At 37.3% G+C, this 15,926-nt stretch overlaps 1 protein-coding gene across 1 annotated transcript in view; it reads left to right on the forward strand.

The window, feature by feature from the left end:
* Nucleotides 1-14,051: 14,051 nt before the first annotated feature.
* Nucleotides 14,052-15,926, forward strand: part of LOC126479107 (arrestin homolog) — a 95,288-nt gene continuing 93,413 nt past the window's right edge. The window contains exon 1 of the mRNA XM_050103755.1: nucleotides 14,052-14,209. Within this exon, the coding sequence (XP_049959712.1) occupies nucleotides 14,101-14,209 (109 nt within the window). The 5' untranslated portion in view covers nucleotides 14,052-14,100. The remainder of the gene's footprint in view (nucleotides 14,210-15,926) is intronic.

Consider the following 15,926-nt stretch of genomic DNA (forward strand, 5'->3'; position numbering starts at 1 on the left):
TAATCTACAGAGAGCACAAACAAATCGACACAAAATTTAAACGGTTATTAAAATACAAGATTGCCTAGTAAATGCAGTAATGCTGCTACTTGTGCACTTCTGACACACTGCTCGGCAGCGGAAGGAAACTACGCGATTTTACACTATTCAGGTACTAAAATGCGATGCTACAACTCTCAAATACTATAATATGCCTGAAATTTATGAATTAAACAATGCAAGTACCAAAAACATGCAAAGAAATTAAGAATTAAACTATGTAACAGATGAGTGAGCTAGGAGTATACGACTTTCTGCTGGCAGCTGGTTATCCAACAGCGGCAGGGAGCACACTGGCTGTGACCAACCGACACTGGCCGTTCAAAACAAAAACAGAAGAGAGACGACTACGCGAATTTACACTATTCAGATACTAAAACATGATGCTACAACTCTCAAATACTATAATACGCCCAAAATTTATTAATTAAACACTGCAAGTACCAAAAACACGCAAAGAAATTAAGAATTAACCTATGTAACAAATAAGTAAGCTAGGAGTATACGACTTTCTGCTGGCAGCTGCTTATCCAACGGTGGCAGGGAGGACAATGGCTGTGACCAACCGGTTAATGGCTGACGCTACAGATCAGTTTCCATACAGATGAATTTAATTATGAAAATACAAAGTACAGTCACCAACAAACTTTACATATACACATACTCCTATACCTTTAACCCAAATGAATACAGACTCATTTACAGATATTTTTCTCTTATTACGAGTATACAAAGACAATGCAGAAGACGACATATAAGCTGATTTACCAAAGTCTTTATTAGCAAGTTCTGCCATATGGTAGGTACGATAGGCAATGATGTCTCTATCGACAAAACTTTCAAGTCCAGGAACACTAGGTGCTCCTGTACCTCCACATACAATGGCTACAGTGAGCCAACCATTACCATGATCAAAAGTATCATTAATGTCAATACTAAAATTAAGTCTACAACCACAGAAAACACAAGGTCCGTCGACAAATGCAGTAGCAGCAACACTCTTAACTGGTATGCGATACTTCTTGTCTCCAGCTGTTGTGGCGAACTTAGAATATTTTCACAGTGCCAGCGGAGTGTTATCCCGGACACGCATAGTGGGTGTTCTAGTGTATGTGCATCCGCCGGCACGCCGCTACGATTGCGTCAGCCAGCCGGAGCTGCGAGAGGTCAACAAGGTCAGCGATAAGTCTATTAATAGCACAAAGCTGTTGCCTCCTTGAGCCCCCTGGTTCGTGATGTACCCGTGTCCGGTTAATGGCTGACGCTACAGATCAGTTTCCATACAGATGAATTTATTTCTGAATGTACAAAGTACAGTCACCAACAAACTTAACATATTCACATACTCCTTTACCTTTAACACAAATGAATACAGACTCATTTACAGATATTTTTCAGTTTCCATACAGATGAATTTATTTATGAAAATACAAAGTACAGTCACCAACAAACTTTACATATTCACATACTCTTAACTGGTATGCGGTTCTTCTTGTCTCCAGATGTTGTGGTCAACTCGATGTTCTCGATGGTTTTATAAACTGTCTGTTTAGAACGGCGACGAAATCTCCTGTAAGGCGTCGTGGCAGCGTTCAATGCAGTTGCCTGTGCAGCAGCAGCAGCGCGAATGAGTCTCTGCACAGCTCTCGCTCGCTTATATAGTAAATGTAATAGCTTGGACTTAGAATATTTTCATAGTGCCAGCGGAGTGTTATCTCGGACGTGCAGACCGGGTGTTCTAGTGTATGTGTGTCCGCTGGCGCGCCGCCACGATTGCGTCAGCCGGCCGCAGCTGCGAGAGGTCAACAAGGTCAAGCGATAAGTCTATTAATAGCACAAAGCTGTTGCCTCCTTGAGCCCCCCGGTTTGTGATGTACCCGCGTCCAGTTAATGGCTGACGCTACAGATCAGTTTCCATACAGATGAATTTATTTATGAAAATACAAAGTACAGTCACCAACAAACTTTACATATTGACGTACTCCTTTACCTTTAACCCAAATGAATACAGACTCATTTACAGAGTGGCGGCGCACGAGTTCGCCACAACAGCTGGAGACGAGAAGAATCGCATACCAGTTAAGAGTGTTGCTGCTACTGCACTTGTCGACGGACCTTGTGTTTTCTGTGGTTGTAGACTTAATTTTAGTATTGACATTAATGATACTTTTGATCATGGTAATGGTTGGCTCACTGTAGCCATTGTACGTGGAGGTACAGGAGTACCTAGTGTTCCTAGACTTGAAGGTTTTGTCGATAGAGACATCATTGCCTATCGTACCTACCATATGGCAGAACTTGCTAATAAAGACTTTGGTAAATCAGCTTATATGTCGTCTTCTGCATTGTCTTTGTATACTCCTAATAATTAGATCCATTAAACCACCTCATTGTGCCAAGTAAAATGCCGAAGAGATGTGAATACTGCAAAGGAAATAAACCAACAAAAATAGGTACTGTATTAGTTTACATTACATACTGAATAGACACACAATAATATTACAACATCGTTTTTATTTTGTCAATTATGTATCTTGTAGTTTTTTACACTGACAATAAAACTGTGCATTTTCATAGATAATTTTGTCAATGTCCCAAAAATGAGATGGCCTATAGTTTTTGTATTAATATACCGAAATTTTTCAGAAAAGCTTGTCCTTTTCATTCGTCACAGTCACTAAAAAGGGTTAAAAAAATAAAATAATTAAGTTTTGGCAAGTAATGGGTTAAGTATGAATATTTATCATATCAAGAACATGGGTGCAAAGCCAAAGGTACATTCCTTCAATTACAATTCAGTTATGATTCCTTTTTTGTTGTTAATCAAGATGAAACATCCAATAGCGAAAAATGAGAAGCATGTTACTATACTCACCAGATAGAATTAACTTTACAATGCAGCATAAGTAGAGAGATCTACCTGGGGAATTTATTGATAATATAAAAAGCACTGCTAATTGGCAGAAGTTTGAATATCGTGAGAAATACTGTAACCTTAATTATACATAAATGTGGTGTCTGTTCTTTCGGACATGACCAAAAGAACAGACACTATTTTGATCCTGCAGGCTCTATTATTCAAGATACAAAGGAATTAAAGACATTAGCTGGCAGTAGGCAGTGATTTATAGAAATAGGGCAAGTTGAAAATATGTGCCAGACTGGAATTTGAATCGAGGCCTCCCGCTTACAAGGCAGATGGGTTGACCACTATGCCATCTGGACATTTAGCAGACTCAAATTCTCAGCTTATCCACATACTGCTAATGGAGAGTCCCCTAGTCCATTATCCTCATTACTCGGTGCATTTTGCTGATTCCAGTTAGAGTTTGAGCCTGGGGTGCATCTGCACTGAAGAGATCATTGGCCATCCTTGTCTTAATTATGTATATTTGGTGTGAACAGACACCACAAATATATAATAAAGGCAATGACAGCCAATGATCTCTTCATTTCAAATGCACACCAAGCTTAAACCCTTACGGGAACCAGAGAGATGTTGCGAGTAATGAGAGATAATGAGTAGGGGCACTACATCAGTAGTGTGTGGTATAAGTTGAGAATTTGTGTCTCATGGGAGGTATGCTAGGGCACTCCAGACAGTTGCAGTGGCCTCTGTGTCAGGTTGGTGCAGTGGTCACTGCATCTGCCTAGTAAGCAGGAGGCTTAGGTTCAAATCCCAGTCCAGCCCAAATTTTCAATGTGCCCCATTGACATAGATCTGTATTCTCTGGCATCTAATGTCTAATTATTTTGTCTCTTAGCAGTCACTATACACATTGGGTTTTCTTAGTAGTCATTCTTTTCACAGGAAATAATGCAATTTTCTTGGTGCGTCTAGAGTTTTTCTACTGATCTGCTCTCAAAATGGATATGAATCTTTAAAGAATTGTTCCAAAATAAGGCCTTTAATCTTTTCCTATTGCTTCCTCATTCAGTCCATATCGAGGAGCAGAAAGGAGCTGGTCCAACATCCTGGCACGTGCATTCTACCACCAGTTACCAACACATAAAAATGGGAGTCGTATACATGCCAATCATCAGTCTCAAATTCTCAAGATGATACCACTTCAACAACGGAATCACAGCAGTAGTTCACCATTTGCCAATAGAAAAAGAAAACCGTTGATGGCAGGATTCTGCATTCAGATTTGCATGACAGTGATATTTTTGTACACTTGCAAGAACGCCGTCATGCTATATTGTAGATGTGTATATCTGTACTTAATCCCAAATACATCACACTATTTCCTGCACTAGAAGAGAGTGAAAAAGTCTGAAATTTCAAGGTCGAAAAACTGTGCTCTCCTGCATTGGTATCTTCTCAAAGTCCTGTGGGTGTGACACAGTGCCACAAGCAGAAAGAAATGCATGAATTCTGTATTCTAGTTGGCTTGGCTCTGCAACGATGTGAGAAGTGAAGAGACAAGCATTGCAAAAAAAAAAAAAAAAAAAAAAAAAAAAAAAAAGAAGGATTTCGTGAAAATAATGCACTAAATCCATTAACATGACCAGATGTGACATTTTATACACAAAAATGAGTTGCAGATGGCAGTAAAATTGAATAACCGTTTTTAAAAATTTATTACTTTTTTCTTCACTTTGAGGGGTATTAATGTGACCCTTTTATATATATATATAAAAAAAAAAACAAAGATGAGGTGACTTACCGAACAAAAGCGCTGGCAGGTCGATAGACACACAAACAAACACAAACACACACACAAAATTCAAGCTTTCGCAACAAACTGTTGCCTCATCAGGAAAGAGGGAAGGAGAGGGGAAGACGAACAGTCACTCTGACTTTTTACCCTGCTCCAGATTTTTAATCTTCATTTTCAACTTAATGGTATGGAAGTATGAATAAATTATTTTTGGAGTTATTTTCTCACTTTATTTCATATTTTATTGGATATCCAGGATTTAATTATATGGGGATGTAATTACAGATTGTTGAATCAAAAAGCTGGTGTCCATATTCATATTAATAACAAAAAAATATGTACTTCACATATACTACTGAAATATGCTTACCGTTTAGGTACCAGAGTCACCTACATTAAAAATACTAAGTAGATAACTACCAACTACTGAGATACATTAAGTTTTGTGTATTTTTTTCAAATTTAGTCCTTCGAGCATGACGCATTTTTAAATGCACAGAATCAGTTGCATCAAAATGCAAGTTTTGCATCTTGCTGCCCTCTTGCAAAAATTTCTGAGGATACCCATGCTTGCAAATGATACTCGTGAATGAAAATCCTAAAAAAGTGATCACACAGATGGCACAACTGTTGTGTAAATTTGTTATTTTATTTCTATGTGGAGAACTATGGTGAGTGATGGCACATGAGTTCAGGATGGGATGGCAACCACACTAACTTTGTGAGAGGAAGTACCCACATGGACATGAATACATGAGCTCCTAGCATTGCCATCCTATACTGGAGAAGCACAACATACTCTAAGAATAAATATAACTGTGACATTGGTTACATTTGAACTCGAACAAATTTAATATTCCAGAATTAAATTTTCACTCTGCAGAAGAGTCTGCACTGATATAAAACTTCCTGGCAGATTAAAACTGTGTACCGGAATGAGACTCAAACTCAGGATCTTTGCTTCTTAAAGGCAAGTGCTCTACCATATAAGCTACCCAAGCACGACTCACAACCCATCGTCTGGGGTGTATTTTTCCTTCTTTTCCACTGCTGTTTGTTTTGTAAGATTTTTGGTGGGTCTTATACCAGCACTAGTGGGAAATTGTGTTCCTGTCCGATATAACAGGGCAATATTTTGCCAACCCCATTACACCACCAGATGAAAATAGTATTACCTTTATCCTTTTGGTGGTCCGGATCCTTATGTGCCACCTCCCTGTGAATCCACCAACTGCGGTGAAGATCCCTGGAATGCTTCCGCAAGTTCTCTCTACTGCGCTGCTAAAATAAATAGCCACATTTCTCAAAAACAGTGGTATATTTTGCCCAACATTTTCATTATTAATATTCACACATGACTAACAATTGCTATGGTAATACCACATTCTTGAGTACATTCAAAAGTCAATACATGCATACCTGAGAGAAAAAACTAGAAAAACAACTACCACTCTTCAGTTGCTCATTATGCCCTTGTTGGTGTGTTGTTTACTCCATGGCTCTCGGATTCAGGCACTTGCTGCTCCATGGCACAAATGATTCCCCATTTGTACTGGCTCCACCACTGCTTCACATTCACTGTATACGAGAAAGGAAAACACGCAGTTTCCCTTTCCCACTAAATTTATCCTTATTCAATTTACTCACAAGCATCTCTTGTTGATGGCTTTCCAAAGGTGTGTTGGGATGTTTACAAATATCCCGAAACACTACATATCCCACCACTCAGACAAGAGATCTCGTGCTTAAGTCTCTAGTCACATACACATTTTTACTAACAATTCTATTATTATTATTATTATTATTATTATCATCATCATCCTACTCTTACATCTTTAAACTGTCTGTACATAATCTCTCCAACATAACTTTTTATAGTTGTTAATGATCACTCATGATTATGTTCACTTAATTACTTAAGTACTTTGTTCCTATTTGGCAGGATTCATTCATTTTCTTCATACTTATAATATTATTTCTCATATCTTGTTACTTTATTTAACAGTGTGGCTATCTTTTCTGGATCAGCTGAAGTATCTGAAAAACGTGCATAGCAATACAAACAAATTATTTGTAATTAATATTATTCTTAAGTTCCTTTTATTTGTGATCCTCTTGACCCCATAACCAATTAACCATTTTCATTTTTGATTTAAGACAATCTTACTATCATATCTACTGGATACTTGTGACACATTTATTCTGATATATTTAAACCTCAAAATATTATTCCTCTTTAATTAGGTAGCTCAATATTAACCTTCTTTACATAGATAGCTCATCTTTCGTTAGTATACTGATTATAAACTTTCTGAGTTTCCATTATAGTAACATCTAGTTCTTCTCTTTTTAGAGAATTTCACTTCCTTAATATGCCACCTTCCAGGAGTACAGACTTGCGTTCCAAAGCTTTTGCGCGCAATTATGTTGAGGTGTAACTTGTCCCCACCACTGCGCTCGTATCCTTTCACCGCTTTACTATAAACCATTGGGAAAAACCTCTTGTTATTTATAACCAATTTTAAGAATAATCATGGATTACCCTTTTAACAAAACATATCCTCACTTTCACCAAAGACCACTTCTGTGTCTCATTACTGTGAAATATTTCTATTTCATTCACTATGGTAGTGCCCCATATTAATTCCTATTCTACTATGGTACAGAAAGTCTTTTACTTACTACCTTCATATTTCAACTCATCTATTGACGACACTACATGTCTAAGTATTCTTAATTGCACTGTATTCTTTCTCTTGTTCTCTCTCTTTTCTTAAAACCCAATCTCCAGCTAGGTTACCAATTCAAAACATTGCAGTTTCTACTGCCCTCTTGTCATCCTATTATTATAGTCACGTCAAATACTATTTAGTTCTTGGTTGCTTGTCCTCTCTCCCCTCGTAATTTATGATGTGACTCTCTCTCTCTCTCTCTCTCTCTCTCTCTCTCTCTCGCCACACACGCACTCTCTCTCTCTCTCTCTCTCTCTCTCTCTCTCTCTCTCTCTAATCAAACTGTGCAATAAATAAACTTAAAAATTACATAGATTTAAGAGAGTTAAGTTTATTTATTGCACAGTTTGATTATATTTCTTTAGTTTGTTGGCATTATATAAACTTTTCTCCTGATCAATATGTGGGTCAATTAAATAGTATACTTTCGGATGTGGACTATCCATGATCTTAAATGGTCCTGCATATTTCATAAAAAATTTCTGCATTTCCTTTTTAAGATTAGAACTATGATGTACTTCTTTCACCAGCACAAGATTGTTTATTTCAAATGTTGGGTTTATTGCTGACATATTATAATTATTTACTGGTTTTGAGGTGTAAACACCTGCAAGTTTATGTTATCAATCTGATTTCTTACTCCTCTATGGTTATTGTGATTTGGACCATTATCCCTGCTGTGAACAGTTTCATTACTGCTTATTCTACAATAATTAGATTCATCTCCTGCAGACCTTGCAGAAATAGCACTCATGGAAGAAAGGATATTGAGGAGACATAGCATACTCACTGCCTGGGGGATGTTTCCAGAATGAAATTTTCACTTTGCAGCAGAGTGTGTGCTGATATGAAACTTCCTGGTGTATTGAAACTGTGTGCCAGACTGAGACTCAAACTTGGAACCTTTGTCTTTCATGGTCAAGTACTCTACCATTTGAGCTACCCAAACATGGCTCACAACCTGTCTTCACAGTTTTAATTCTGGCAGTACCTCGTCTCCTAGTTCTGTAAGGACTACAGGAGAGCTTCCGTGAAGTTTGGAAGTTAGGAGATGAGGTTCTGGCAGAATTAAAGCTGTGAGGATGGGTTGTGAGTCATCCTTGGGTAGCTCAGATGGTAGAGCACTTGCCCACCGTAGACAAAGGTCTTGAGTTCAAGTCTTGGCCCAGCACACAGTTTTAATCTGCCAGGAAGTTTCAAATGAAATATTAATGAAATGTTATTCTGATTCCATCGCTCTTGTGAGAAACTTGTATGTAGTGGTTTCATGTTGAACATTCATATCTGATTTTATCTGAAGGATACTGTATATGTTTGTGAACAATGTGTAGAGTATATAGAAGGAAGATGTCTGCATAATGATTCAAGAAAAATAGAAGTTGCTGTATTACTTTTCCTTCCAGCAAGAAGTGAGCAAGGAGGAGACAGAGTCTTTTATCACCACATCTAATGCAATGCTTGAACAAAGTAAGGGACTAAGAAGAACTACGAGGTGTGGCTAGAAAAAAACCGGACTAGTACTGGTGAAACAATAGAACGAATGCAATAAGGCTGAAAGTCGCGTGGCCTGTCACGTGACTCTCGCTCTGCCTACTGCTCGAGTTTCATCTGCCTCCTGCACTCAGTCTGCCCGTGGCGTCTGTTTTAAGTAGTTGACGTTTTGTCTGTGCGTCGGAAAATGTTGAGTGTACAGAAAGAACAGTGTGTTAACATCAAATTTTGTTTCAAAGTAGGAAAATCTGCAAGTAAAACGTTTGTAATGTTACAACAAGTGTACGGCGATGATTGTTTATCGCGAACACAAGTGTTTGAGTGGTTTAAACGATTTAAAGATGGCCGCGAAGACACCAGTGATGACACTCGCACTGGCAGACCATTGTCAGCAAAAACTGATGCAAACATTGAAAAAATTGGTAAACTTGTTCGACAAGATCGCCGTTTAACAATCAGAGCAGTGTCTGAGTTAACAGGAGTTGACAAGGAAAGTGTTAGGGAGATTCTTCATGAAAGTTTCAACATGAACAAAGTGTGTTCAAAAATGGTTCCAAAGTGTCTCACAATTGAACAGAAGGAACGCCGAAGAATGATTTGTTCTGACATCCTGGAAAACATTGAAAGTGATCCCACCTTCTTACAAAATGTTATTACTTGCGATGAATCGTGGTTTTTTACTTACGATCCCAAAACTAAACGCTAATCGATGCATTGGAAAACTCCTGGTTCTCCACGACAAAAAAAAGCACGAATGTCAAAATCGAAATTCAAGGCAATGATGATTGTTTTTTTGGCATCAAACGGATTGTGCACATTGATTGGGTACCAGAGGGACAAACAGTGAATCAGCATTACTACATTAGCATCCTGGCTACCCTACGTGAGCGAGTACGGAGAAAACGGAACGATTTGTGGAGAAAAAAGTCATGGATCCTTCACCAAGACAATGCCCCAGCTCACAGTGCGTTGTCAGTGAAGATGTTTGTGACAAAACACAACATTCCCATCTTAGATCAACCACCCTACTCACCTGATTTGGCCCCCTGTGACTTTTTTCTTTTCCCTAAAGTCAAGTCAGCTTTGAAAGGAACTAGATTTGAGACTGTTGAAGCAGTAAAAGAAAAAGCGACGGAAGTAATGTATGGACTTACCGAAAATGATCTGCAGCATTGCTATGAACAGTGGAAAATTCGTATGGAGCGGTGTAGAGACCGAGGAGGAGAGTACATTGAAGGAGATAACATGAAATTGTAAATAATTGTAAATAAATGTTTTTTCCAGCATCAGTCCGGTTTTTTTCTAGCCGCACCTCGTATATTAAATCTTCATTTATTAAGTGATGTCTGGACCCAACCAGAATACTACCTAAATAGCAGCTTGTTACTTTTAGATGCTGATTCAGCTCTAAAGAAATGCTTGGAGGAGACAAGAGATGGTAACATCGATGCAGGAAAGCCACATTGGTCCCTAAATAGTAGCCTGCCAGGTTTACAGTTTGAGTGTGGGCTTTTTTTGTTGTACATAGTTCATTTCTGTGACAGGAAGCTATGGAAGCCTTCTTTGCCTACACTGATAGTACCAGCTCTCTTCTCCTCAGGCCATTTGTGCAGTTTCAATCAGCTGCCGTGTAAATTTGCTCAGTACAGCAGCTATCTACAGTCAGATTAGCATAAGAAGGTGTCTCATAAAAATATTATACAATTTCTGCAACAAGATATAGCATTACACTTGAGTACCTCACAAATAGTGTTATGTTGGAAAACCCTCAATCTAATCATTATTTGCTTGGAAGTGTTTTTATGTTGTAACAAATTGTTGACATCACAAAAAATATTTCTGACAGTAGCAAGTTAATCAACACTTTAAAAATAAAACTGAAATGTTGTAGGGTAAATTACATGCTTAAAAATACATTTTTGTACTGTTGAAATGAAGAGAAAACTTTTTCTTACATACTAGTTTTAATTAAATATTTTTGGGCAGTTTAGAAGTTAATTTGTGGCAGCCTAAAACTGGCCTCCCTCTCCTAGTACACCGAATGGTGAAAATAGATTTTAAATATGTGTATCCACCAAGAAAAACCAAGCCAAGCATTAATGTCGATGATGCAATCTTTGAAGGAGAGTTAATGCAACAGCTTGTAGGAACATTGTAAGTGCAAGCTTTTCACAAAACTAGAAAACCACTCTCTGTTTAATTGTAATTGGAAGAGCAAAATATAAATTTCGTACTTGATGCCATGTTAAATGTGTGTTAATGTCCTATCTGAAGCTTTTAATTTCCTCTGGATTCCAGACACTATGACGTTCACGATTCAGTTTGTGCTTAAGGATTTATTTTAAAATGTGTATTTCCCAATGTATCCCATTTCTTACATAAAATGTCTTGTGGTAAGTTTGGGAGCAATTAGACAATTGTTGTCTTATTCACTTTAGGAAGCTGTTTTCAGAGTATCATGTCAAATATGCGACAGATCAATGACTTCTTGTCAGGTGGATTTCAGTCTTTGCTTCTAGATGGAGCCTTTTCAGTCTATCTTTCAGCTAGTTTGAAGCTACCCTCCAGCTTTTCCTATCTTGTACTAATCTTATCTCCTTGTAACTACTCCACCTAACATCTTATATATAATCTGCTTTTCATTTTCTAGCCCTTATCATCAAGCAATTTTTCCTCCCCTAATGCTCCTTTAAGCACCAAGCTAACTATAACACAGCTGATGTCCCCCTATCCTGTCCCTTCTGCCAAGGTTCTTCCATAGACTCTTTAATTGTGTTTCTTCAATTCATGCTTTATCAGTCCATTCAATTTTTAACATTCTTCAATTGGAATGCATTTCAAATGCTTTCAGATTCCCAATGGTTCACATTTCTCTTTCGTACAACGCTGTGCTCCAGACATACTCTTCCAGGAGACACTTCTTCCTCAGTTCCATATTAATATCCAGTATCAGCAGAGTTGTTTTATCAAAGAAAGCTTTATTCCTCTTTGCCAGGCTACTTCTGATATCTTCCTTGTTTCTATGTAGGGGAAACTCTTTCACTTCCTCCAACAATGTGTCATTCCTGATTTTGATGTTAAGTACTTCAATATTCTTATTTCTACTACTATTCATCACATTTTTCTTTGCTTTGTTTATGCTTAAGTTGTATACTGTACTGTCCAGTCCTTCCCACAGGTCTTTTAAGCCTGCATTACATCTGGCCACCAGCACTGGTATCTGTTCCTATTGCACTTTTATACATTTTACTTATTTCCATAATTGTTTGCTCAGTGTACAAATTGAACAAGAATGATGATAAGCTGTAGCCACCTTGTACAATTACATTAATATGAAAGTTTATTTCTTGATCTTCCATTTTCATTATTCTCCTTGTATTTTGTAGATGTGTTGTATACATAATTTATCTGTCTCCTCAAGGTAACCATGATATTCTGAGAATTGTAAACTTCATATTCTGCCTTATATGATTGAAGGCTCTTTCTAGTGACAAAAGCTTCGAATGTATCCTGATTTTTCTTCAGTTGGCCTTCTAATACTAAACAAAATGTTAGAATTACTTCTCTGGTGCATTTTCCCTTCCTGAAACCAAACTGATCTCCCTCCAGTACATCTTCAGTTTTTCTTTCTTTTTTTCTATATATTACCCTGGTCATCAATTTACACATACATTATTAGAGGGCAGCAAATCATCAGTCTTGATGTGAGAGTTTAATATGCAAACATTGTTGTTGATTACATGCACAATGTTGGACAATGTCTGCACCTGATTATAGATTTTTACAGTATATGGTCCCTGGCATAGAGATCTTATCTATCATGAGAACTTTTACGATATTTAGGAGGATTTTCAGATGATCTGGTCTTGCTATAGTGATTGGCAAGTCTCTAGACACAAACAAATTCCAAATATTGCACTTCACATATATGATATAGCAAATATCATATTGTGGTTCATTGAGAAGCCTCGCATAACCCTTCAGTAACTGGTCGCCGCAGGCTATTCTCCCTTCCCAAGTACGTACTGTGCAGAGACCAGAGGAATAAAATTAGAGATTGTAGAGTAAAAAATTGTTTTTCCTGCATAACACATGTGAATGGAATGGTGAAACGGGGAGGGGGACAGCAAGTGTAAGGCACTCTGTGCCACTAACATATAGTGAAATGCAGGGTATGTGTATAGATGAAGATATGCTTACCTGTAGATATTTCTGCTCAGCATAAGATATGAGGACTGTAGGAGAAGACTTTTGGTAAAAGCTTCATGTAAAAGATGACTCATATATTATCATCCAGCATGAGGTCAAGGCTTATTCATGGGCTATGGAAAAAAACTATTATCAGTTGAAAGCGGCTTCGCTATTGAAAATTGTATGCACCTATTGAACTGAAATTAACTTGATTGTAAATGTTAAAGGAAGACATAACTGCCAGGAAGCTGCCATACGGCTTCACTTTATTCAGTAAATAGATTTTTTAGCATTTTCATCATCTGAAGTTGCATTATCATCATTAAAATCATACCAACTAACAATGATGATCCTTTGTCACCATGTGCCACGATTCATTGAACATTATTTTACTTATTATAACTGATGCACTCCACCAGTTACACTGAAAACATGAAATAACAAGTGTGTATTGTTTGTGTTCTGTCAAGGTCATTCTGAGATGACTGACTTACATAAAAGAAAGAAATCAAAGTAGAAATTCTAAATAACTAAGAAGCACTACATATTAGCTTTTAATCAATTATGGGTGTCTTTCAATAGTGACTGTTTAGCAGGAAATAAGTCATTCGGGGTCAATGCACAATATAATCATCATAAGAAATAGAGTAGCTCTACTATATGGTGATCATATATTATTTGCAACAGTTGACGCATTTTCAGAAAGAAATACCCTCAGTAACACTGCTTGCATTTCGATGGGACTGATTCACTCTACATGTCTTCCATTGAGTCCCTTCATGCCCTTGGAGCTTATTAGATTACTTGAAGACCTATAAATGCACACAGCAACTACCCCAAGTTCCTGCAGTTTATGTGCTTAGTAGCAGGCTTAGGAAGCCGTACATGAGGTGAACGTCACATTTGTGTGGGCATATATAAGCCAGATTTTAAATGTCTTGTGCAGATTCCTTAAGAAGGCGTGAGTGAGCCATTTAGCAACAATGGTTGTAAATTTCAAAGTTTTTAAGAAATGCTCTCCAAATGGAAAACTTACGTTATATTTGGGGAAAAGGGACTTTGTAGACCATATTACTGGCACTGAACCAATAGGTAAGCTCATACTATCTGTTAATGTTTATTATTTATTGTTTAACTGTTTTAGTCTTGCTAGGTGAAACAAACTGCTTTCTTCTCATGTCTGTGAATCAGTTACTCTTGATGGAATACATCTGTAGTAAACTTTTATAATATTTCTCAAACTACTAATTCTCTTTAGTAATATTACATTAACAAAAAGATACAAATTTTGCAAGCAATATGAGTGTTTATGAACTTCAAAGTGAGCATTTGTCTAATGATGTTGCATAGTGACAACCGAACCAGATGTGATACAGATACAGTTTTTTGAAGTGCTTAGGGATGTTTATTCAGGCTGGCCCAGTCATGTTAATAAAAACAAATCTCCTGTATTTTTGCTGTATTTTGCCCACCTCTGCAAACTACAAGTTTCCTTTTTTTATTGTTACTCATATTATTAAACATCTATGCTCACAAAATGAATGAATAAATTTTCACCATATTTTTACAGAATTGTTGTGTAAGTGCAACATGACTATACCTGGCTGCTTAATAGGGACATATTTATTCTCTAAGCCAACTGTTTGTGATGCTGTATGCCCAATTGCAAGGAAATGAAAAAGGTAGTTAAATAAGCTATTCCAATTTATGTTTTCTCTACAACTTTTACTTACAAACATTGAAGGTAATAAGATGCAGCTGTGGTACAAACTACATGTTTGAAATCACTCTTACTTAAAAATTTTCTTTGTGAAAAAAGATGAGAGAAAAATCTTGTATTTCCAAGACACAAGATTCTTAGTAAAATAGAAAATGAAGACAGGCACAGGCTGCTGGGTAGAAAGGTGTAATTAATGGCTTCAATAAATTCTCATAAACAGTGCTAGCACCTACTACATACTCATTGGATGGAATTTGGGGGGAGGGGGGGGGGAGCAGAGGCAATAATTTCAAAGTTTTGAGAGTTAAGATTGAAGTCTACTGATCTATAATCTGGTAAGAAAGTCTAAGGTATTATTCATATGTGAAGTTTTAATCTTCAGCAGACTATACATTCTGGTTTAGATTTTCCTAAATCGCTTCAGGCAGTGCTGGAATGGTTCCTTCAAGAAGGTAACAGCTAAACACTAGTCCTGTCCCTCCTCATTAACCCACTGTATATCAAACTGGCAGATCCTATAGCATTGTAAAGTGATCCTTCAATCACTTACTCATTAATAGTCATGACAGCATAAAAGTATGTGGTGACAAGAAAACAGATATCTGGCTTTGAACAACTAGCATTTTCCATACCTTCCATGTATTCTTAACTGAAGTACAGGACTTAGCTGTGCCACCTGTGATTTGGGCCTTCTGGGGAAAGATCTCAATAAGCACAATACTATAGTGCCTATCGAAGGTGCTAGGAGCAGTTTTGATAGTAACACCAACCATGTGTTTAAAGATGACAAAAAGCATGACTCTTGGAACACCCTTCACAGAAATGTGAATACTGCACACTCTTTGAGTGATACAACATTCTGAGGATAAAGCATTCTATCAAATGTGTAAATGCAGAGCTACAGAAGTCATTCAACAGCAAATATTTTAAACTTTGTTTGATACCCGCATGTGATGGTACTTTTGAAATAAACAGTGACATAGTACAAAGTCAGTTGCACATATAACTGATGCGTTCCACATCCATGAAAGTTCTCCTTCATAAGAGGACAGAATGTGTGAATGAACAAAGAATTCTTATTCACCTTGA

This window comes from Schistocerca serialis, chromosome 1, assembly GCF_023864345.2.
Source record: "Schistocerca serialis cubense isolate TAMUIC-IGC-003099 chromosome 1, iqSchSeri2.2, whole genome shotgun sequence".
Taxonomy (NCBI): Eukaryota; Metazoa; Arthropoda; class Insecta; order Orthoptera; family Acrididae; genus Schistocerca; species Schistocerca serialis.